At 45.3% G+C, this 25,330-nt stretch overlaps 1 protein-coding gene across 2 annotated transcripts in view; it reads right to left on the reverse strand.

Annotated features, from left to right (window-relative positions):
• Positions 1-13,070: 13,070 nt before the first annotated feature.
• The window catches only part of mpped2a (metallophosphoesterase domain containing 2a), a 44,389-nt gene continuing 32,129 nt past the window's right edge, over positions 13,071-25,330 (reverse strand). For both annotated transcript variants that reach the window (XM_086107692.1, XM_086107691.1), the window contains exons 5-7: positions 16,302-16,417; positions 14,855-14,968; positions 13,071-14,590 (exon numbers count right to left, since the gene is read on the reverse strand). In XM_086107692.1, coding sequence (XP_085963818.1) covers positions 14,472-14,590; positions 14,855-14,968; positions 16,302-16,417 — 349 coding nt within the window. In that variant the 3' untranslated portion in view covers positions 13,071-14,471. The remainder of the gene's footprint in view (positions 14,591-14,854; positions 14,969-16,301; positions 16,418-25,330) is intronic.

Below are 25,330 nucleotides of genomic sequence, written 5' to 3' on the forward strand. Positions count from 1 at the left end.
ATAGCAGGAGGACATTTACATGTCAATGGGGCAGACAAAAGGGAGGCCGAGTGCGCCCATCTCCATGTCCTTAAGACACTGACTGTAACTCCAAATTTATGGCTTGACTGGTGATGAGAATCCTTTCTGTGTCCGCTCTACAGATGAGTCAACGCCTTATTAAAATAGGCTGGCGGTGCCGCAACAGGACTTGTTTGTGACTACTCCATTTGTGGATCGATGCGCCAGCGATGTCGGCAAATCACAAAAAGATACATTTCAGAATGCCACTTCAATCCGAAAGCGTTGCAAGAGTCGAAAAAAAAACATTGGAAAATTGCTTTCAACAATGGTTCTCATGAACAAAGATGTTCTCGCACTCTTTGGAAAACGTAATTCTAGCCTGTCATTCTTGATGCTTTTATTCTCTGGCCTTTCTGTGTGCCTCCACGTTGAGGATTGAGTTTCCTGCAGCCAAATGTACACATTCTGCCTTTCAGAGGTACGGTGGTGACAGGGGAAAAACAAATGAAGGCTTGCACCCTTTTAGTTGCACTTGCTTTTTCTTGCAGAGCAGTGTCGACAGATGGGAAGAACGGTGCGTCTTATTCACACACACACACACACACACACACACACACACATACACACGCACACAAATTTCATGTCGGAGGGATTTGAGCCGGCCAATAAACAAATGGGCTTACTGACACCAGCTCTGCAAGTTTTTATCCGAACAGCTGAACTTTATACAAAATACATGTAAAAAGCACCCATATACTGTATTTCAATATAAGTAATTTGATTGATCTATCGGGCGGCCAGGTGGTCCAGTGGTTAGCGCGTCGACCTCACAATATGTCTATATAATGAGATGCATGTTTTCAGGTTGCAGCACATCATCTTAACCAGAGAAAGAGTAATCGACATAAACATCATCGACGATAAATACAATACAATACAATACAATACATGCTGATTTATATAGCACTTTCACAATAGTACACTGTGTTTGTATGCATGTATGCCTCAGTCAATGAATGTCGACGATACGTTTCTCTGGAGAGCTTTGAGGTACAGCACCACCACCTGACTAGTCCCGTAGCGCAGAGGCTCCCCTCTCACTGTAATTATCTTCAAGGAGCTGCATCGCGTGTGCAGTAGCCCTGTTTCGGAGAAGACTGGCGGCTGCTCAAGGGAGGGGTGGGGGGGGGAAGCCTCGCAGCATCGATCTGCCCTTCTGCGTTTAGCTTTAGCATCGGGTTAAATGTTTAGCTTTAATTGGGACCAAATTCATGCAGGGGTTTGTGTAATTATGCCAGAGTCAATCCCCATTCCTCCTTAGCGTTATCGAGCAGCTGTTCACTTCAATGAAAGCATGTGTCAAATTATCGAAGAGGAGCTGCCGTCTGTACGTGAGTGCACCTTCCCGTTGGTGCAAATTATTCAAACTGATAAACACACGAAGGAGACGTTGAAAAGACCAACCAGTTGGAGGGCCGCGGGCGCACCAGAAATTCCTCCTCACATCCGCCATCCTTCTCATCAATGCGACAAACTACCATTCTTGAACTTATATCTTCTTGCTGTTCTTCCTTCATCACTTACGTCATTATAGTTAGCATGCACAGTAGTTCTACGTGCAAAAAAAGTTAGAGTGAGATCTATTCAGATGGTTCAGAAACTGCCCCAAGAGCTCCCAGGCCTACAACAAGAGTGATCGTTGCGCCCAGTGATAAGAGAATGAAGCTTCAAATTTGCTTGATGAACCAGTTTTTTAAAAAATTCCTCTAGATGGCACTGAAGCTTTAATTACAGGGAAAAGAAATGGCAAGTCAGTGTAGCGTCAGCCCCAATGTTCCTTCCTGGGCCTACTACAAGAGTGATCGTTCCGCCCAGTGATAGGAGAATGAAGCTTCAAATTTGCTTCACGAACCTTTTATTTATTTATTTTTGTATTCCTCTAGATGGCACTGATGCTTTAATGTTACAGAAAAGAAATAGCAAGCCAGTGTACGTTTAGCCCAATGTTGAACAGAGAGTGCCATCTAGTGGAGTCAAAAAATACAAAAATGGACAGAATAGAATTGGACTCCAGAAACGTGAATTCGGAAAAATGAACAAAAATATTTACTTACAGAAAAAAACAGGTCGCAAGTCCGACAAAGTATAAGGATTTGGACAATGAGTGAACCAAAAAAACGTTTGCTAAGGCAAGGAACAAAATACGAATGGAAAGAGCTTGTCATAAAATAGACAAGAAAAATCCAAAACATGTACCACACGAAACCTTAACATTAACAACAAAAAACAACTTACGAAGGGAAGCGACGACAACTCGGCGGAATCAGAAAATGGAGGACATGAAAGCTTGGTACGTCTTGAAGAATTTGCGTCTTTTCCGACAGAGATATGAAGACAGAAAACTGCTTAAACTCGAGCGACACGTGTGCGACCCGGAGGAGAGGCCCTCATCTGCCACCTGCTGGACATACACATGAACAGGACATGAAAGGTTCATGGAGCAAATGTGAGGCTTCATATTCCCAACCGCCAAATAATCAAACTATTGAATAAATAACTAAAATGGTATTGCAATTTATGCAGTTGTAGTTATCCATGAGTATAAAGCAAAATTATTTTTATTGTCGAAAGTGGGTGGCAATTGGTCATTTAGAAATATTTCCCGTGCGTAACGAATCAATATAATTGATGAGGTTCACCTTTTTAATGACTCAAATAAGCTTTTCTGTGAGATTCCAATTTACCGAGATGCACTTATTTGAGTGAGTCCTTGAAGGGCAAATATTTCTGATGTTGGAAGAGAGTTGAAAAAGATTGCCAGCCAATCTGAATATTTTCTTGCATGCAAAAGCCCCGTCCATAAATCACATTTTCAAAAATGGCCCATTAATGGCATTTGGCAGCGATGAATGTCCTTCAGAGCGTTCGCTAATCTGTTTAACGTTGTCCTGCATTAGCCACTTTAACATCACATATTAGAAGATCTTTCCTGGATTTGACATATTTTAATCTTCAAGGAGCATTGATTAGAAACCTTTAAGCAGGAAGTGTTGGCCATTTTATGTTTTTTTTTTTTTTTAAATCACAGGCTGATTCATCTCAATCATTTCTTATGCAGGATAAGAATATATTGCCCTTTTTTTGTGTATAACTTTTTTGTTTTGACACTTAACGATTGCGATCGTGTGCGGCTTTGACACGAAAAGCAAAATGGGGGTAACTGCGCCGGCGTTGCTGATGATTGAGATCAGGTGGTGGCACGAATAAGCCTCATCTTGATGTTTTGTTGGAACAGCGTTGCGGTAATTGCGATTGTTGTACCATGTGCTGGTTTTATCACGGCGGTCCCTCGACACGCACGCGCGCGAACGCGGACACACACTCGTACACATTCTGGCAAGCAGCGGAAAAGCCCTGCCACGCTTGTGGACGGAAATTCTCAATTTTTTATGATTATTATTATATTAATAGCACTTTTGGGCAATACGGTTTTGCTCTTTTATGGAGTAACTGTGTCACTTCTTACGAGTTTATGAACGTTTGCTCGGGACCTTTTGTGATTGCACTTAAGCCAAGTTGTAGGCTTCACATTTTTGGGGCAGTATTGCAGGTTCTTGTATGACTCTTACAGACACTTAGTGCTTGATTGATTTTTCTCTCTTGAGCTTGGGAAATAAGCTGCAGAAAATATGAAGTAAGTAGATTATGTTTGATGAGGCACACTTTTATTTTTTTCAGGGTTAGAAACTCCTGGCTGCCCAGCTGTGTGGATTTTTGAAGGGGTAGTTGAAGGATTCAAAATCTTCAACTCACCATTCCCGCTCAACAGTTTTCATGTTTGAGGAATCGCAGTGTTTAACCCCTTCGGGAACCGCGGTGACTATAGCGGACAGTTTATCATGTTATCGGGTTGCACGGTGCATGAAAGGGTTAAATGATAGGTATGGTTGTGAACAGCACGAGCCACAAAAATAAGATCGTGGTTATGAATGCCAACTATAACCCGAGTCCTTCGAGGGCAGCGCGAGAGCGGCAACCTGTTGTTGGCAAGCAGGCGGAGCAATTAGTTGACTTCCTCCAACTCACCGTGGTCACACGATTGAGAGCGTTGCACAGCAACGGGAACAAGTGCCGCTTTGACCGTTTGCGTTTCCCCCAAATATGCTTTAAATTCCTCAGACGGAGATAAGACTGCCGCCAATGATCAGATATTTAATTATCCAGCGAGCAAAGGCAACTTGACCTTTGCTGCACATTCAGAACGGCTACAAATTATTCATATTTTCCCTCTGTTTGTCCCATCTTGCAACGAGCAAATTCACCGCAGACATGATAATTACCTACCTGAATACAAAGCCACGATATGTCTCGCACGTTTGGCTCGAGAGAAGTCTGCAACAATGCGCGTGTCCGATGAGCACTGCGGCTTTGCTCAAACGGGATTGGCGCTGCCGCCGATATCCACTTTGTGCAAAGAGAGACAATAATTACAAAGACGGACATTCAATTAAAAGAGGCCGTGCACCTACGTGGCTTGTCACAAAAAAAAAAAAAAGAATGAGGAAGCACGGTTGATTAAATGATTCAACTGGGGTCTCAAGGCCACGGCGCAGTTGGACCCAGAGGGAGGAAACGCCGCGGGTGAGCACCATCTCGCAGGTAAATATAACTGAGAAGCCAATTAATAAAACATGTTCTTGGTTTGTGTTTAGAGAATAGATCTTTTTAAATAAACCTAATTCGTGCGCATTTGAGGAGCCAAATGACCTAGCGGACTGCCGGGAGATATTAATATGATTATGAAAAGAAGTGTTTTCCCAATGAAGGCCATGTCAGGGCATGTAAATATTTTCTTTTGACAACACGAGGACTTTCGTGTCAACACATTCTAATTCGGTGTCAAGGTTTGCAGAGGGAAAGGGATAATATTTAAAGAATCAGCCACAAATGCTGACGACGATTAACCCCAACATGTGGCGTGAGAAGCAAGGGCCTGAACATAAATGAAATGAAACCTTTATTAGTCCCGCAAAGGGAAAATTTTGCTTTTACCGCAGAAACGTGAAAAGAAACACGCTCGCATGAAAAATATCTGCGCACATATTTACACCATCGGGCAATTTGAATGAGCAGCATGTGAGCAACAGTGTACGCTGTGTTCCAAATTATTACGCATTTTGAGATTTTAGTTAAATCTTCACAGTTTACACACACACACACACAAAGATTCTTATTCAAGACAACGCAGCATCCAACGCCGCCTAAGATACCACAGTAGCTTTAGCTACCATGGGTACGAAGAAGGAAAACTTTCCGAAGAATAATTTTTTTTGCATGTAATGCAATGATCTTTATTCACTGGAAGGACACTCACATTGCAATTCACTGCACGGAGAGGAGAGCAGAAAGCGGTCTGGATAAACAAGAGGAACACGGGGGTTATCAAACTCAATTAAGAGATGAGATGGAAGCGCATCGTCTGTCACTGGAAGGCAGAGGTGGCGAGCGAGAAGCCACCCTTCACGTCGGGTGACTGCTCCGAAACTCAGAGTGCAAACACTGTGACGTGTGTGCCAGCTCCAACAGGTGGAGTGTGTCCGGGGGGTGAGCCTCTGACTGTGTGTGCGCGCCAGAGCGGCTTTGAGTCACTGGGCTCCGGTCCGAAAGACTGGCGCCGAATGACCGTTTCACAGGAATTCCTCAGGATTAAATGCAAAGGCCTCTACAGATACTCTTTCACTGTTAGATCTCTGCAGCGGCTGCTCTGTGTGATACTTTAGCCTGTGTGTATCCAGTTGCCATTAATGATATGGAGGAATGCACATTTTCTAGAAAAGCGAGTTGTGGCTTTTGTGGAACTGTTTTACGTGTGCTGAGTTGGAGTCGGTCGACAAATGGGACACCAAGCAGCCGCAAGATTACGAGTGTTTGCTCAATAATTACATCCAAAACTCTACCTCTTGAAAGTCAGTAAATTAGTCCATCCATCCATCCATTTTCCGAACCGCTTGATCCTCACTAGGGTCGCGGGGGGTGCTGGAGCCCATCCCAGCTGTCTTCGGGCAGTAGGCGGGGGACACCCTGAATCGGTTGCCAGCCAATCGCAGGGCACACAGAGACGAACAACCATCCACGCTCACATTCACACCTAGGGACAATTTAGAGCGTTCAATCAGCCTGCCATGCATGTTTTTGGAATGTGGGAGGAAACCGGAGTACCCGGAGAAAACCCACGCAGGCCCGGGGAGAACATGCAAACTTAAATTAACTCATTCAGTACCAGCATATTCTGGACCAAGTCTGAAAAGACGTTTAAAAACGTCTTTGGGAGTGAATGAGTTCATCTTGACAAAGCAACTTTCAGTTTGTTTTTTTCTTTTAGTTCAGTTGTTTTGGTCAAACCAAAACCAAATCCACATGTAATTTAAACAAAGACCAAAAGGTGTAAACTGTAGCCGAAGCTCATATTTTCTACCCTTTTAACCCTTTCCGGGACAGCAGTTACTTCAGTGGACAGCTTATCATATTTTCGGGTCACAGGGTGCATGAAAGGGTTTTTGTACTTGCATACACATACTTATGTATGCATATATCCATCCACATACTGTAATAAACTGTAACATATGTATGCACATATCAACACTTAGTACTCTTTCCAAAAAAAATTTCAAATATTCAAATTTTATTAAAAATAATTCACATACCTAACTTATTGCTGGGTGGCAAGAAGGTCTGCCCATCTGTCACTGCACTTACTGTCATGTCACCGATTGTCTTAACAAATATTTCATGTCATCAACTTTACTGAGTGACTCATGAACTAATTTGAATTACGCTGCCGCCTTGAGGACCGCCTGTAAATAAACAATGAAAACAACCTAGCAGTATGGAACAACATCTGTCACGGACGTACAACATTTCCAGATCATCTTCCAGGCCCCGGCTCATGATGGAACCTTGTTGTCAGCGAAATTTCCCAAACTGTGCGCCTCTTCCACTGACCTCTTGCCCAATCCCGTGTGTTCGTTGTCATCACCGGCGGTGGCTGAGCTGCACCAAGCCGACGGAGCCATGATGCGTCCACCATCTGGCACTCAGCACGTCCCGCTGAGGGACTCCCTCCTTCCGTCCTATGAATACACGCGCTGTGTTAGAAAGGGCTCCACTGAATGAATCCGCTTGAAGACATTAATCAGACATTAATGAAGTATTGACCTCTGAGCCGCACTGCTGTTCGCTCAGTCTGTTTGCCCGCTCGTGTACAGGCGCTGCTCAACGGGCGGCTTCGTTTCTTGCTTCTCCGCCCATTCTTAAAATTCAGCCGTTGATTGACACGCGCATCTAAAGCTACTGCAATGTTTTTGGCAATGTTACTACTGGAACGACTGCTACACTTATCGGCGTCTAAGACTGTTGCGGACTATTTTCTGATCATGATATTAAATGTATTGCGGCTAATCTAATGTACCGCATTTTCCGCACTATAAGGCGTTTCGGAGTATCAGGCGCACCTATAATGAATGGCCTATTTTAAAACTGTTTTCACATATCGGGCACACCACATTATAAAGCGCATAGAATAGAAGTTACAATCGTGGCTGCAGTTGCGTTACGCATCCACTAGATGGAGCGACGCTAAAGGGAATGCAAGACAATACAATACAGCTTTATTTATATAGAGCCGTCACAACCGCTGCAGCTGTAACAAACATTTAAAATACTTCGTCCAAGAAATCAGCATATTCATTCATATATAAGGCGCACCGGATTATAAGGCGCGCTGTCGCCTTTTCAGAAAATATAGTGTGCCCTATAGTGCGGAAAATACGGTAATCTGGTCTGGCCTGAGATACTTCTCCCGCAAACTTTAACTGGCCAAAAGGAGACAGTCCAAAATCAAGAGACAGAAACTACTGTATAGGCTAACAGCCATTTAGTCAATAAATCCATTTCATTCCCGTCAGTATATAGTGGCATGTGGAATGTAATTTTTTTTCTTTTTCATAGAAAATGCCTGGACAATACAAAAGAGGAGAATCACATAAGCTTTTATTTGTGCCACAATGAGCCTGTTGAGGATTTACAGCGACAACCTGGATCATAGAATCTCACAGGAACATCAAAATATCTCCAACGTTCACATGTTTACGACACGAGGCTGCGAGAATAAAAGACCGAGACTGCTTTTGTGGGAATAATTTGTTCCAGGATCAAACTGTCACCATCATAAAATCTTATACGTGCCATTTTGAAGGAACACTTTTAGCATTCTCTGATGATTGCTTTGAAAATTTGACGTGTGAGAGAAAAAAACTGGGAAGGATTTTGAAAAAAATCAAATAAAATCATCTGGAGAATTGATTCACATCTCAGATTAATTAAAAAAAAAAAGTAAATAATAGTCGACCACCGCGGGCTTCAACAGGCAAGTATTGTTGAAGGGTGAAATGCATTTACCCTTTCACCCCTTTTCTTCTATTACAACACGACATCGAAGTTAATTAAAGACAGAGGAAAACCAAACAGAAACAGACTCATTTTACTTTGGAATTGAAACTGTCATGTAAAACAACGTTCCAAATGAGTGAATCATAAGCGAGTGGGGCCCATTGATTGCGACTACGTCTATTTTCTAAATGGCGAGCAAATAGAGAGGAAGGAAGTCAACGTCAAAGCGACGCCTTTGTCGGCGGCGCCGTGAAGGCACGAGGGAAGTCCTCCTCCTTTGCCACAATTCAACCGATCCACTCGTGATAATCACATATTGTTGGAGGGGCGAGGGGTCAACTCACTCCAAGTACAATCAGCGCTCCTTTAGAAGTCGTAACGCGATGAGAGGTGACGGCGTCAACTCATTCGGCGGCGGGAATAATGAATTCGGAAAAATAATTAGCAAAGCCGCATCGTTAGCCGGTGAACTTTCCATTTAATTAAATTAAGTTTTACGCTGGCAAGTGACTACATTAAACCCGAACGGCTGACTGATTTGCACATGTCTTTACGTGCGCTGTAAATCCCCATTTATGTGTGCGGGCAGGCATTCCATTTGACAACGTTAATTTCTTTTGCGTGCCACGTAATGGATCCAGAACAATGAAACAAATTAATATTCGCCAGGATCACACAGGAAGGATGTAGCGTGGGAAGAACGACGCTGCGCGCTTGTCTTTGGCGCAATTATTCCATACCGAAAGCGCGTGGGCCAAAGGATCTCCAGATTACAGCGACGCCATCCAAGTGCTGTGTGATGGAGTCCAATTAAATGCTACATGCGGTGACCTGGCAACACACCCACACGCACGCACACACATGCACACACAGTGCCCGCTAAGAGGTGTGTGTTGATCAGTATTCATGAGCAGCAGGTGAAGGCCAACCTGACAAACACTCAACATCAGGCGCAGAATTCCAACAGTGTCCAAATGTAATTAATACCGACAGCTTTTTGGCTGAGTCGCGAACATCCTCACTTTGAGATTGAGACATGACATCTCTAACGGAAGGGCAGTCAGTGTCGAAAAATGCCATGTCAATGCTGCTGCACTACTCCCGTGTCATACTTGTTCATCATTGGCACCGCTGCTGTAGCCTTCCATCCGTTTTCTGACCCGCTTTTATCCTCACGAGGGTCGTGGGCGTGCTGGAGCCTATCCCAACTGTCTCCGGGAAGTAGGCGAGGTACACCCTGAACTGGTTGGCAGCCAATCTCGGGGCACACATAGACCAACAACTATTTGCGCTCCTAATCAAACCCAGGGACAATTTCCAGTGTTCCATTAACCTGCCCTGCATGTTTTTGGAATGTGGGAGGAAACCGGAGTACCTGGAGAAAACCCACGGACGGGGAGAACATGCAAACACCACACAGGAAGGCAGAATCGCACCCTATGCCCTCTGCAATGTGAGGCCGACGTGTTAACCGGCTGCCACCACTGCTGTGTGTGTTTTTTTTTGTGATACTTTTTAAACATGTTTATACTTAATTAATTAGCTACTGTAATACCCTTGTATATGGAGAAAGGAGAGCCACAGTTACAGATGCAATTTGCAGCTGTGAAATGCCTGCAGAAGTCACTAAAGACACTGAACTGATGTGGGCCAAAGCAAAAGAGTTCATTGTGCCCTTAACTTCCTTCTTTTGGCTCGTCAGATCACATCCGTGCGATGGCAATAGCAGCACACAGAGCCGAGCCCTGCTGATTACAGACAGACCAACAATGAAGCAGGTGAGAGCCTGGCCTGAGGGGAGTATGTCAGCTCCACAGGACTGCCTTGTATGCACTGACTGGGCCGCGTGTCTGTCTGCATATTTCAATTCATGTATGGAGGTCCCCGGATGGACAGCGACACGTGTAGCATGCTGAGGGCGAGGAATGCTATGTTTCAATCTGGAGATGCAGACAAAGTGGATTCTATTTGAGAAAAATAACAATGCAAGCACTGTCGACTTAGCCCATAACCCAAAAGTCCAGAGCTTCTTCCACAACGTCACAAACATCAGGTGGATGTGGTAAGGAACCCAGTCCATTATGAATTACAAAGCGGTTTACCGACCTGTAAAGTGGAAACAGATTTTTGAGAAAAACCGAACAATCCTTTTGCGTGGTTTGAGGCACCGTACAACACTCAGGGAAGGAAGTCCACACACTGCTCTGATGAGAAGGCCCTCAGGCATAAAACGGAGCTGACGTCTGGCCGACTCCATAGGATCAACATCCAAAAAGCAGTAGGTCACAATTCCTGCGCGACTGCGAAAGGAACGTGCAGGTCATCTGACCCGGGTAACTAATCGACATTTTTAACACATTTTTAAGACCGGGCCATTCATCCAGTATGTTTTCAGACAGCTACTATAATACCAGTTTAGAAAAAGCCCACCATCACCGGGTTCAATAATGCCCAGTAGCACAGACTCATATCATGATGAGGAGCTAGTAAAGGTCACCCAGCCCTTCGCATTCATTTTAATACCTTTCAGTTGGCTTAATGGTCCGACCGCTCCGCAGAGTAGGCCGTCTCTTCCCTCATCTGCATGAGCCTGCTTCATCTGGAAACGAAAGAACCGTGAATGCTGTGTGTGGACTTCAGCCCAGCTTTTAATATGATCATCCCCCCAAGACTGGTGAGCAACCTATCCTTCTTAGGTATTAGCGTCCCCCTCTGGGGCTAGCTGTTAGATTTCCTCATGAACAGATGGCAGTGTGGGTGAGTCGAGAACAACTCCGTCACAGTCTCCCTGAGAACCGGCACTCCTCAAGGATGCGCCCGATGCCCGCTACTGTTTAGCTTGATGACCTACGACTGTCAGGTCAGATCCAGTCAGAACTCAATCTTGAAGCGTGAGGTTTAGAAAACAGTGGTGGGCTTCTTCAGTTACAACAAACGGGAAGTCTGTGGAGCAACTTGATGATTTCTGTTCGGTCTGCTGGCCACAAAGCCTTGGACTATGAAGCCCTCCAGAAAATACGCTAGTGAGGACTGCACAGAAAATAATTGTGCTTTCTCCTCCCCTGCTTAAAATTGCGTGTGTGACTTAATTACCAAACAGAAGTGACCTTCAGTGACTCAAGTCATTGTTTTTCCAAAACATCTAACTGAGGTTGTTTTAGGGCAAATGGTTTTAAATCTCAAGAGAAGACACACTTGTCATGAGGATGTACAAATGAGCATGCAAGCTTATGTAAAGTCAGTATTTTATTTTGTTGTCATATGAATGCAGCGAAAAAAGCCAAACGACTTCCCTGATAAGGACAAGCGCCACCCCACTTATCAAATGAGAAATTACGCAACTGAGTATTGTGAGCTGCCTATTTCGGGAAATGTGTCTGCGATGGAGCCATTCTGAATTTTGAAATAGCAGCGCGGCAAATTCACATAAGACCCAAAACCCTCAGATTCGAACCTCAAATTTCAGAACTGTGCGTCAGATGTGCCAGCGACCTGTGCCACCAAGAACCCTTCTCACTGCTACCACCGGTCATATTATTCTAGGTTCTCAAGTTTTGCAGGCTGTAGTCTTGTCAATGCCGGCCCCTGTTCTCCTTACTCGAACCCAGTGAGTCGACCTTCCCAATGATTCTCAAGCTACTTAAAGAGAGAGTTCCCAACGCCGTTATTTTCACACTCACGCTAATCTGCGCACACAGACACTACAGCATAGCGTTGAGTTGACAGATCGAAAAGAGTTCCGCGAAAGGATCACGGCACGCACGCGAGTATTTATTACATCCCCAAGCCTACAGAGACAGCCTCTCGATGCAGACTAGAGGTGCCTGTATGCAGTCATGTCCCCCCCCCTTGCTCATCTGCGGCCCGTGTTAATATGATTAGACTGGATTATGGTAATGTATGAGGGGAGGAAGGGGGGCGGGGGGTCTGGTGGGTGCGGGGCCATGCTTTGCCGCTCTTGTTTCGGGGAATAGCTAATTGGTCGGGCTGCTTTGATGTTGTGGTGACGAGAGAGGGGGGGGGGGGGGGTTGGTGGGAAAAAAGGCTGGCAGAGGCGCCTTACAAGTCAAGCCTGTTTTATTTTTGGACGACACGAGATATGTTGGCGAGAGGTGGGAAGGAAGGAAACCTGATGAAATCATGTGAGAAATGAGCTCCGAGGATTTTTATCTAGGCCTTATTGCTCCGCTCTGGTTCTGTTGTTGTTGCTGTCTTCCCCCCCCCCCCCCCCTCCCAAAAAAAAAAGAATAACTCCAGAGGCGACGTGAAATGCAACATTGCAAGCACCATTGGGTCATCGAGTGAAACCTCCATGAGTTCTTTTTTTCCAGGAAAAAATGTCTCAAAAGTTCTAACCAAATCTACGACTAAAGCATCTGTTAAATGCTAATAATATAGTGAATAATTTAAATCAGTCAGAATGGTGGCATTTTGCAAAACTAACTTTTTAAACGCAAAGTGCTTTTTTTTCCCCCCCAAGTACGGCACCGCCCTCCACAGTGCAACGGGAACGGCATTTAGAAATCTCTCTTCTTTGAGACCTACATGACGCCAGCACAGCACGTCAGCGGGCGCCATTTGAAAGAAAGGGCTGCGTACCATTTCAAGTCCAGACGGTATCATAAGTAAAAATCTGCAATTTTATTTGCATATAAAGGCAGCTAAATATATCACAATGAACCGAAAAGAGAGGACTAACATTTCCATACAATCAGAGAGAGCGAGAGGGGAAGAGAGCACGAAGAGAGCATTTACAGCAGCAAAGTCGAAACTACTATTGGCAACATTTATTTTTTTGTGCTAGCAAGATTGCATTTACACACAGTGCAAAAATAGAAAGAAAACAAAACACACTCAAAAAAAGAAGAAAAAAGATTGACACTTGAAAGGACAACTTAAGCATGTTTAGGCAGGCGCGTTGCTGAAGATAAAAAGCACCTGATGGATTGCGATTTTGAAACTTGTACTTTTCCTCTCATCTAAAATGAACAAGATGGGGGGGGGGCTATCAAAGAAGACCAACTAAGAAAATGTTTTTTCCCCTCCGTTAAACACAACTTTTAGTACAGAAATTTTACAACAGGAATATATATAATACTTTTTTTTAATACATAAACTTTCCGAATTAGAACAGGAGTCATTGAACAGGATGGAATATAAAGTCAACGTTTGGGCTGTAATTCAATTGCTTTCGGTCCCTGCGTGCGTTCGGTGTTGTCTAGCGGGAGAGTTGGACAATAAATAAGGACTTTTTTTTTCTTCTTCTTTTTTTTTTCTCCTTCTCTCTGATCTCGCAGAGAGAAAGAGTGGAGCTCTAGCTGAGAACATTAAAGCTAGTTTAAGGCAGCGTCCCTGTCAGCCAATAAGAAAAGCGCAACTGACGAGAAAAACGGAAGAAAAATAAAAACTAAACACAAAATAGATGATACAACAGTTAAACATAGATGGCATCCGTTGTCTGGCCAAGGCAAACCAAACAAAGAAATTGTACAAATTCACAAAGCATCGTTTATCTTACAAGATCTGACCAATATTTATCAAGAGCAAGATTGTTTAATCACAAAAGCCCCCAGCAAAGGAGAATAGCGGAGTCCCCCCTTATCAAAAATGGATTTTCTCCCCGGGATTAAAAAGCAACAAATTGCAGCTCTGAGATGAAACGTTCAGTCTGTAGGATGACGTTGGGGCAATTTAAAAAAAAAAGAAAAAAAGAAAAAGTGGATTATAATTGCCGAAAATAATAATGGAAGGTAAAGTCTTGATGTAAAATCTGCCAAACATGTTGATTGTGGGTGGCAAATACAATCACCAAAAATAATATTAAAAAAAAAGGACACCGATATTCTCCTTTAAGTCAATCCCAATACATCTCCAAACATTCTCAACATCTTGGAGAGGAACACCAGTTTGCAAAGACACATTCTTTCCTTTTTTTTTATATTGAAATATTTGTAGTAAAAAAAAACAAACAAACTGTTATTTCCAAATACCCCGCCGAATGCCCCCACTTTGCTGAGGTCTCAGGAGCTAGAAGGGTTGGGCAGATCGAACACAATGGGAGGGTTGGTGGGCTGGAAGCTGACGGTGCAAGTGGAGGCGTTGATGAACGTTGTGTAACCGTCCGTCATGATGCCGTAGCCTGGAAAACGAAAACACAGCCAATGTCAAATGTCCTCATGGAATTTCCCAAATCAATATGAACCCTCTCGGGGACGGCGGCTACTACAGTGGACAGCTTATCATGTTATCCGGGTTACAGGGTGCATGAAAGGGTTAAATCTGTCCCAGGGCACAACCGTTTCACGCCTCGCTACGGCGCACCTTTCTTCATGCTACAACTTTATGAAACAGCGGCCGGTAGTCGCCGCATGTTATGCGAGAAGCTAAACCGGCAGCAGCCTACCTTCATGTATGCCTCCGAAGGCGTGGAGTTTGGGTCGCACCCTTTTCTGCACCGTGTTGAGCAGCTCCACACAGCCAACCCTCTGCAGCTCCTTCGGAACCCAGTCTCGGAAACCTGCAGACGCACGGCAATTTGGATTATATGGTTATTCATACATGAAGGTTCTGATTTGGTCTGAAATGAAATGATTTGGCCAAATGAGAAGAATATAAAAAGGGCACGGCCAAAGCATACGAGGAGGACCGATTTTGATGTTGTTGAGAAACTTGCTTTTAAAGCGATGGAGAAGGCACTGCCAGACGCAAACGTTGGCGTTTTCCTTACAAGTGATCATTTTATGTGGGTGATCGCGCAAGCTGCCATCCATGCATACATGTTTTCAATAAAGTAATTTTTGCAACTTTCTGATATGGCATGGCAATTTGTTTTTTGCGATGATGATGATATCTGGAAAAAAACACAAGTACAATAAGGATAGGCAAAAAAAAACTAACAGAAGTCACGAAACGGATTTTTGAGCTAAAAGGGAGCGCAATACCGTCACCTTCCACTTTATGTTATGTGCAGGGTTGTTCCTTAATTTGTCCGCAAATTGAAAGGGATCCTAGGCTATCATTAGTCAAGGCTAACGCAGGAGTAAAGTCATCATGCAAACCATTTGCAGGCCATGAATACAAAACAACTAAGACAGAGCCAAGACGGCAGTTTTCTTCCCCCGATGCGCAAAACTAGTTGATCATGCACATTTGGGTGTTTGGAAAACTCGCATGTTCGTACTATCGCCGAGTGAGGACCCCCCCCCCCCCCCCGCCGCCAGCCCCCCACCCTTTCCCTTCTTGTCGTTTCGATTGATGTTTTTGGTGTTCATCTTGTTCTCTTTCTGCGGTTACTCAAACCCCATTTTAACGACTTCTATATGCCATTAAATGATTTAGAGCATGGATGTTTCTATTTCGTTAGTGAGCCTCGCCCAAAATCGGACCCAGTTGCTTGCTTGTGGCATCTGTCACAGTGGTACAAAATGGAGTTTCCACGCAATCAAACCCAGAGGCGGCGGCTGCCGCAGCCCCTCCATAGGCGAGGGGGGGGGGGGGGGGGAGGAAATCACTCAATAAAACCAGATGGAGAACACAAGAAAAAAAAAAAAAAAAAGGATGGGGGTGGGGTGGGGTGGGGGGCGGGGCTAAACACCCAGAGAGAAAACACAATCAGTCTGCGGTGATAAAATCAACACTGCATGTTTGTTCCTTTCATAAAGTCAACACAAATATTGAATCATGAAGTGTGTTCAGGGTTCACTGCTCTGCTACTGTTTCCCCAGCTGCGGCGCCTTCGCTTTACATCCACGCAATGAGGTACAAACCCATTACATACGGTGTTTTGTGTGTGTGTGTGGGGGTGTGTGTGTGTGGCAGGGGGGCTGCTCTGATTGGTTAATTGGACTCACCCAGCGGAGGGCCGTGGGTCATCAGGATGTCGATGCCTTCTGGAACGAGGTTCCATTTATCCAGCAGAGACTGACCCCGGGGCAGATTGAAACCCCAGCCGTTGAACCACGGAGACCTGCAAAGAGGCGCACGGAGAGCGTCGGCATCAATATCACGACAGCAAACACCGGAGTCATTGTCGATTCATTATAATTCAAATACGTGGAAATGCGTCGGAGACACGATAAGAAGCAAATTAATGTTGATGATGTTTCGGCAGACTGAATAGGGAGCGCGCTTCCATCCCACAAGGCGCTGACAATTCAAGGGCACGTTCCCAAAATAAAAGAGGGAATATCTAAACAGTCGGGAGCTCTTGTCAAGCGTCAACATCACATCCTCACCGGGCCTTCAGCAACCCGCTCTCGGATTGATTGACAGCAGCCGGGCCACCTCCGGCGGCTTGGATCAGAGTGTGCGAGCTCCGGGGCGACAAGCTGTGTCTTCCCTGGCAGACACAAAGAGAGCCTCCGCGTGGCTGAGTGAGAATGCGGGATGGATGGAAAATGATGAAGTCATCCAAAGTGTGCAGCGGTTCGACGAACGTTGCGGGAGGACAGAGAAACACTGAGTGGATGGAAGCTTGATAAATTGAGCCTTCATTTATCACAATAGTGGGAATGGCAATAGAGGGCTGACAAGAAGGCAAAGGAAGATCGATGATCATGCAATACTACGGGTGGGGGGGGGGGGGGGGGACTGCATGAAAGCAACAAACCAGAAGTGGATATTTGCTGAGGACGTCATGATTTGGACTCTGCTCTTCTTTGACTTGTCTGGGACAGCCACTTAAAGTCGTGCTGAAACGGGTCCACCAGCAATTTGTGTACCTGAGGTACAGTATTTTTTTTTCCTGCCTCAAGCGCCCTCTTATTTACGTGTACACTGTCAAGAAGAAGAAGTCAAGCTCACCGCAGCAAGAATTGTTCTTGCTAGGGCATCACGCCGCCAAGGCGGTAAGTTGGCCAACTTCAAAATAAACTTTACTCCTTACTCAATAATACATGGACATGAACGCCTTGGTATGTTTCAATTTTAAAGTTCTTCCCGGCGGCGTAATGGCTGACTTGACACATCCTCCAGATTGTGATTGGAGCATTTATTGCCATCACAAACCGGTGCTACCAATGACAACAACACAACATTGCCCTTAAATAATTTTCAGTTGCCAATTAAAGGTGCTACAAAAATTACGTTGACATTGTATTGTACGGCGCCTGCTGCCAGTGTTTAGCGCTTTCCGCGCTAGCAGTGCTGAAGTTCATCCATCCATTATGCGAGCTGCTTCTCCTCATGAGGGTCGCGAGCTTAAGAGCTAAATGGCTCTGCACGCTTTGATGCTGACAGCCCGACACAGTGGCCGTTCCTCGTTATCACTTTTTAATAAACCAGGCATACATAAGTGTGATGACATGCCCGCTTGGCCATCATTGCCTGGTTCGTTTTGTGCACAGTTGAAACACGTATACATTATACTAATTGTGTTTACTTTTTTTCTGTTTTTAATAAATGTGTTTTTTTTATGTCTTGAATTTGTAAAAAAAAAAAAAAAAAAAAACATTTTAAATCATATTTTTATTTTTCACTAATGAAGGTTTCGGTGAATGTGCATATGAACTGGTTGGGTTCCGTACCTCGAACAAGGTTAAGAACCACTGATTTAATAGCTGCAGCCCTGATGCATAGCTGAAGCACAAGGGGAAACGAGGGCTTCGACAGCATCAATAAGTTCAGTGACAAAGAAGGATGGGTCGCATGGCTGATCAATAATTACTGCAGCACAGGGAGGGCCCAAGCAGACAAACTCAAAAAGTTTATAAAACGTGACGGCGGGATCGCGATGCAGCTCCGAAATTCAAAAGAACGTCCTAAATTATTTAGACGTCTTCGATGTGGTTAAGAAAGGAGCGTGTCGCAGCTCTGGCTAGGAAGAAGCGTGCGTGCGCTGCGAGACAAAAGGCAGCTAGCTGGGAAGCCCACGCTTCCAGTGGCTCGCTCGGTGGACAGCCGGAGCAACGAGGTTAAAAATTAAACGCGAGGAGCAAGGGGAGCGGAAGCCACAGACTCCACTGATTAATTAGAACTAATCGCACAAATCGGAGCTAATGGATTACCGGGAGGACTAAGCGCTTCTGCGAGGGAAATAGGGCGGCCGCTGCTGCGGCGGGAAGAATCTTGGAAAGTCGTGAATCAGAGCTAAGCTGGCGTGCTCGCTTGGCTACACACACCAGACACCAGCGGAACATTAGTCTTGAGTAATAGCAACAAGGGCAAACTTTGAAAAATGGCGAAAGGCATGTTTTTGCACTCCCTATTATGAAAAAAGAAAAAAAAAGAAAAAGAAAAAACACACACAAAGAGAATGATTTTGGTCTCGCGCGTGCTCGGCGCTGTATAAAGGCATTCAAGTGGGAGATGAAACATAAAACCCTGACATGAGCCGTGGATCCGGAGCTGAGCCAAAGGTCCTGACTGAATGCAGAGCAGGGTGCCGCGGCCGTCGCCACAATGGCCCCGTTGTCAGACGTCCGCATGTGAAATGCACCTTCCGTGCAAATGCGTTTGTGAAACCCCCACACCAAGATTAATGACATCACAGTCAGTTAAAGGGGGAGATGGCTCCTTGAGCAGCGCGGACACAGCCAGTATCATATATCCGCTGCTGTCGGCGTATGTGTGTGTGTGTGTGTGTACTGCAGATTTGTATTTATGAAGCAAAGTGGAGTATTTCATAAAAAAAAAAAAAAAAAAAAAAAATGAAGACCGTTATAATAATAATTATGTCAAAGAGTGAGAATTTTTAGAGCTGTGCCATGTCTTATTGACACATGCCATCTGGAGCTTGTTGCCGTGGAAACAAAGCAGAAGCGTCTGTAGGCACAGAGTGATTTAAAATTACCCCCCCACCCCCCCCATAAAAAAGTCAAAGTAACAGACAAATAAAGGAAGGGCTTCTAAAACCGAAATAGTAGCACAGTATTTGGCTCCGACACACAAAAAGCATCGCAAGCACAAAGGCTGGTAACCGTGGTAACAGGCACATTTAATGATCCCCCGGGGAATCAAAAACGTTGGAAATGGGTTAACAATCAGCCTGCAGCGGAGGTGATGCAGACAGAAGCAATTTAGCCCTCGTGCGCAGAACGCCAATATTCAATTAAGCTGTTGGACATCATTAGGACGCCGTCGCTCTCTCGGGGCACGACTCTGCTGTTAACCTCTTTCTGGGTCCCGAGGCAGGCAACAAGAGCTCCCGACGATTGTTTTATCAAAACGAGGCGGCGAGGCCACGATGAATTGTAATTGAAAACCATCATAACAACGGCAATAATCATTAAGGGAAAAAAAAAAAAAAAAAAAGCCCAGGTGCTCCCAAAAGGACCTGCACTCTTTTCGCTCCCATTCTTGTTGAAAGCAGCTTGTGGAATGACCCCGAAAATCTCGCCGGCGTGTATGTTTGTGCCCACGACGATGAGGCTAATCAACAATTTCATGTTGACTGTTTGACGTGGCGTCATAAAAGTTGGAGGAGGTTAAGAATTTAAAAATCAAGTTCATTGCTGCACGAGAGCTCGCGAGATCTAGCTGCTAGCGTTAGCGGGTCAAAGAAAACACTTTCAAACATCCGGCGTCATGCTTAATGGCAGAATGAGATCCGATTTTTTTTTTTTGTTTGTTTTGCTTTTGAGGTGCAGTAGTATCCCAAATTTTGGTCAGTTTCTTCATTAGAATTTCTACTATCAGAGTACGTAGAGGACGAAATCACAGAAGACTAATGCCTCTGAAGCCGTCCCGGACACCACACCTCACCTCTGCTTTTCTTGACTGGAGTTGGGACTGAGCACAGCTACGGTGCATCCACAAGTCCGCCGACGACCGCGTTCACGGACCGCCGCAGAAGTCTGAGCATGAGTACCCTCAACCCCTATTCCGAAACCTGTCGACTGGCTGGAAAAACAAACAAAAAAAAAAAAAAAACTGTACGCTGACCACTCTCAAACCCAGTCACAAAAGGGAATCCATGAACATTTCTCTTTTGGTTTCGCTTCTCTCACACATTGTCTCCGTTTCTCACACACATGCGGTTGACAAAACCTGAGTGTGTGCGTGTCCTTGGGTCAAAAGGCAGAGAAGATCAAAACAAGTGTCAGTCACACTCTTGATCCACCACCTTTAAAAGCTCGAGCAACATCGGCGACCGCCGTGGTGCTGGACAAAGGGTGCCACAAAAAAGCTGCACTGTGACCAGATAACAAGTGAGCTGCGACTTGTGCGAGTGTGCGCACGTGTGTGTGTGTGTGTGTGTGTCTGTGCGTGTAGGACCAGTGATCCATCGTGTCGGTCCTCTTGAGTCGGTGAGGCCCTGAGGTCAGAGAAGGGTGGGGTCTAATTGATCAACCTGTCACAACCAATGAGGAGGACCATGTTAATGAGACTTTTATAAGTCTCCTGGGGTGCACGAGCTGACACTCACTTGTATGAGTATGTGCAGAGCCGTCTGATGTGTGTGTGTGTGTGTGGGGGGGGTGTAATCCCAGAGCCCAGGTCGCCTTATTAAAAGGAGCCAAATGGAAGCTTTTGACAAATGGCCTCTCAGCATCAAGGCCACCTTTGCAAACTTTGGGGACAAGGTGGAAAGTGAAGTCAGAGGGGTGAAAGGGGTTGTGTGTACGCGTGTGTGTGTGTACAATGTGTGTGTGTGTGTGTGCACTTTGTCCCAGCACTAATAACCTGTGCCTAGTGACTGATAGAGTGTGGAAAGGATTAATCTTGCCGCAGCCACGGGTTGGCCCACCAGACTCAGCCCCGCTTAGGAAAAGGCTAGGAGCACAGGGGCATGTTGGCGCACGCACGGATACACAAGCGCTCTCCCCGGGATTTGTCTCCGTGCGGCTGCAGTTTGACCTGCAGAGCGGCGACGTAAAACAAGCGCCGTCTGAGCCAGCAGATGCTTGGGAGCAAACGCAGCCGCTCTCACTGACCTGGCGGCTTCCAGCTATTCACAGCGTACAGGTCTGCCGTTCTGTGTGCGCGCGCGCGCACGCGTCGCTATGTTGGAGAGAACAAGAGTGCTACGTGCGGTAGAATGATGTGGTCGGGAATTGTTCGGATGCGCACAAAGGACGACGAGCATTTCCCGCACATCACAGCCGTTCATGACTTCAGAAAGTGAAGCTGCTTTGGTGGACGACTGAGCCGGATTCGACACCAAGGGTGTGATTAAGTAAAAGTTTGTGTGTGCAAACTTGATTGCGTAAGCTGATCGGGATGCAATCATATCAAAAGCGCACGGTACAATATCTTCACAGTATTAAGGCCATTGATATGGTATTATTGCAGTGTGAGAAGAAAAATGGGGTTGGGGGCGGGGGGAATGCCAAAGTGATTAAAATTGAATACCGGGAATATTAACCTTTAAAAAAAGGTCAGTACAACTATGAAAAAGTCAAATAAACACACTGGTCAATATACCGAAGAGATTATCGTACTTTCCCCGACAATGAGCGGCTAATTTTTTCACAGGCTTTGAACCCTGCGGCTTGAAATGTCATCACCCGGTTCATTCGTGAATTTTTACTGACGAGCCTCATGCCGCCAATGGAATTAGAGAGAGGCTCCGCCCTCACATTGAATATTCATATCGGAGCGGCTCAGTGGGAGACGTGGACGACAAACCTCGGCATTTCCTTGCGTCTGGGTTATTTCACCGCACTTGAAAGCAACGTTCCGCCAAACGGGGACATATTGGACATGCGATTGGCAAGCAAGGCGGGACAAGTTTGATCGAACAAAACGATATGACGGCTTCTCCCAAATCATCCCAGCGATTGATTCATTTTCTGTAAGTCGGTATTCGCATTGTTTTTTGTCGACTAGCGCTTGAAGGTTCCATCACTTCAAACTTCATTTGTGCTCGCTTCTCTTCCAAACATTCCATGAACCGCCATTTTTTACACCTGCTGCCAACTGCGATATCTGGTAAAAATCAAGCCTTCAATGTAGAACAATGCAATCATCTTTGTTTCACCCCTTGATGCATGAGAAAATGGCGCCTGGTAAACTTTGTCGTAACACCTTAAAATCACAGTTTGTTCTGTTCTTGCCTCCTTGGCGAGTATTGCAAGTTACTGATCTTAAAAATTGCATTTTAAATTATTGCCCAGCTCTTGTAAATCTGACAACTACGCCATCTGGCTAATTCGAAGCATTTGCTTGCATCTTTCGATAGTTAAGAAGACGGCCATCAATCTCTGATGAAGTCTGATTTGTCGTGATTTTGTCAGGCAATATAACAATGAGCTGGTAAAGTTAATGGGATGCCATTAAAACACAATTTCCTCACTGTGTTGATTGACAACAACAACATAAAAAATATATATAATATGTGACTGCAGCGAGACGCACTATACGGTGAATTGTGCCGCAATCAAGAGAGCGAGGAGCAGCGATAACAGAAAGCAGCGCGGTCATAAAATATCGATGAAAGCAACGGCGTGTTCAGCAGAGGACTCGGTGTTGGTCCAAACCGTTGTGTCTGGTGGCTTGTGAAGCGAGCGAGATCTCATAAAACCTGTGCGTGTGGAGCACAAAGCTGCCGCGTTCCTGGTGTGCGTCTGCCGGCGAATGTCGCATGTGGAGCTCGGGAAGCGGCAGTGAGGGATTGTGGGAACACGGACGTGAACATGGAAGTCCAGACGACGGCTGGGCAGGTCTACGGAAACTAGAAACCAGAAGAATAAAAAGAAGAGGAATCTGGGTCCTATTCACGGAGCCCGTATGGGGGGGGGGATGCAGGGGCAGAGACCTATTCAACCTGCCCCGAGACACAGGACCATGGGTCCCATTACCCTTCTCCAGCCCCGACCTCCGTGAACTTGATCCAGGAGAACAATGCGGAATAGGGGAGGGTGGCGGGGGGCAAGCGGAGTGAAGGGAGGCAGTGAGGATAGTATATCTGGGAAATGAGGGAGTTGGGAAATTCGCTGACAAAAACTGACAGGCCACGTTTCATGGCCAGCTTGCCTCGAAGGACCACGCTGAAGCCTTTTCCTCAGAGCTATTTCTTTTTGTGTGTTTTTTTTTTTTAAATGATGGCATGCATGGGACTTAAAACGGTGCCCATTTGCTGCAGCCATATATTTGTTTGAAAGCTTCTAATAATATAGATTCAAATTACCATAATCTGGGCTACATGATTTACATGCCTACTCGACCCAGACGGAGGCTGGGGGGAGCCAGGAAACGTATGTAATTATTCTACGTTGACCTTCAATTGTAACTTCCAATTAATTGTATCAGCAAAACATACACTTTGTCCCACTCAAAATTCCATAATCCATGCGTGTGATCAAAGACAGACAACGGGTTGAGGTTAAAAAAATAATACCAATAACTTTGATGACCCCAATCAATCCACATCAGTAACGCCCTTCGACTGGACTTATTTGTTTATACTTCCCTCTTAGCGGGTTTACAACCAGTGAAACAAAGAATCAATTGAACTTCACTGCTTGTGGAGACTTTCAGCGCGCCAAACAAAGCTCATCCATGAAGGTCATGACGATAGATGCAATCATGCACTTGTTAGTTCTCATATTAGAAAGCAACGTTTGAAGCCTGACCTTGTTCACTGTCAGTCACGGCTACAAAAGCTTGTGTAGGGCTAGGTACCGAAGACGGTACTTTTTTTTTTTTTTGCGCTAACAAGCACCAACTGACATGAAATCAAACTGCTGGGTTTTGGCTCAGAAGCGCGTCTTTCAAAGTTGTAACTTTGCGTGAGTAGAAGAGTTGCCGATTTCCGATGCCGCACTTGAATGCAGCAGCGTACGCACACAAGCGACGTTACATTTCCAGATTTTGAACCGAATGAGATTTGTCAGCCGCCACGCCAAATATCTAAAACTTTTTTGTCAAGGACAAATGAAGCTACAGTGTTTGTCCCCCCCGCCCCCCTCACCACTTCTCTGTATTGTGTGTTACTTTCCTCCTGAGAAAGAAAGGGAACGGAAGCTGCAGTTTTTAACCGAGACCTGTCAAAGCGCCGTGAGAGCACAACCCGCCTTGTACCAGCATAACAGGCTGACAGTCTTTGCTGTAGAGGTCAAAGAGCGACGGTGTGGGGAGTGGGGGGGGGGGGGGGGGGGGGTGTTAACGGCAACAGGAAGGGCCGGCGGGTCAAAGTAGTGCAGATACTTGCCACTCTGTGCAGCTATTGTCTTGACCTCACAACGAGTGGATGTTAGCGAGGGCACTGAGACGCAGCGGCAACAATAGGCACAGGAAAGCACACAAAATAGTATTGTTGGTCTCCAGGGTTTGTGTACGACAAGCTGGAGCGAAGATTACACACGGCAAAATGTCGCGTGGTAACACAAACGCACATATCACAAGGATTAACGTCCTTATGGCTTCGTGAATTAAATGTATTGCGCCACGCAATGCACTCTGGGGACGGAGTGGCGAGATCCTATGACACGCCTGCGCAGGGTTCTGTTCATTTGCGTCACAAAAACAAACACAAAAAAAACCCAACCAACCAAACAAACAAGGATGTATGGTCTGTATTGATAACACAAGTGTTGGAGTTGACAAAAAAAGTCAGCCTCATGAATAGCGTTTGAGAACTGAGCAAGTCATGGTTGACTGCATTAGCTTCGGCTTCTATGAGAACGAGGGTCACTGCTAGCAGAGGATTCACATTAGCATTAGCATCTGTCTTCGTTCTGCTCAAACCTCAGATGGCCGCAAAGAGTTTCAGAATGGGCGGCACTCGTCGTCTGGCCTTGTTATTATACTTACACTTTTCATTTCATTCCATTTGGTAATTGGCCATCATTCTAACTAGAATACGAGACTATATGTATACCCGATTAGTGTTTATCTTCATGTTTAATCCGTATAGGAAATTTACAAAAGGTTGCTTTTACTTGGAGGAAATCATCCACATTTCCCCCTATTTCCTGACATGGTACGGACAACTTTGCCA

The sequence above is a fragment of the Hippocampus guttulatus genome, chromosome 3 (genome assembly GCF_054856545.1).
Source record: "Hippocampus guttulatus isolate MCC_2025c chromosome 3, RoL_Hgut_1.0, whole genome shotgun sequence".
Lineage (NCBI taxonomy): Eukaryota > Metazoa > Chordata > Actinopteri > Syngnathiformes > Syngnathidae > Hippocampus > Hippocampus guttulatus.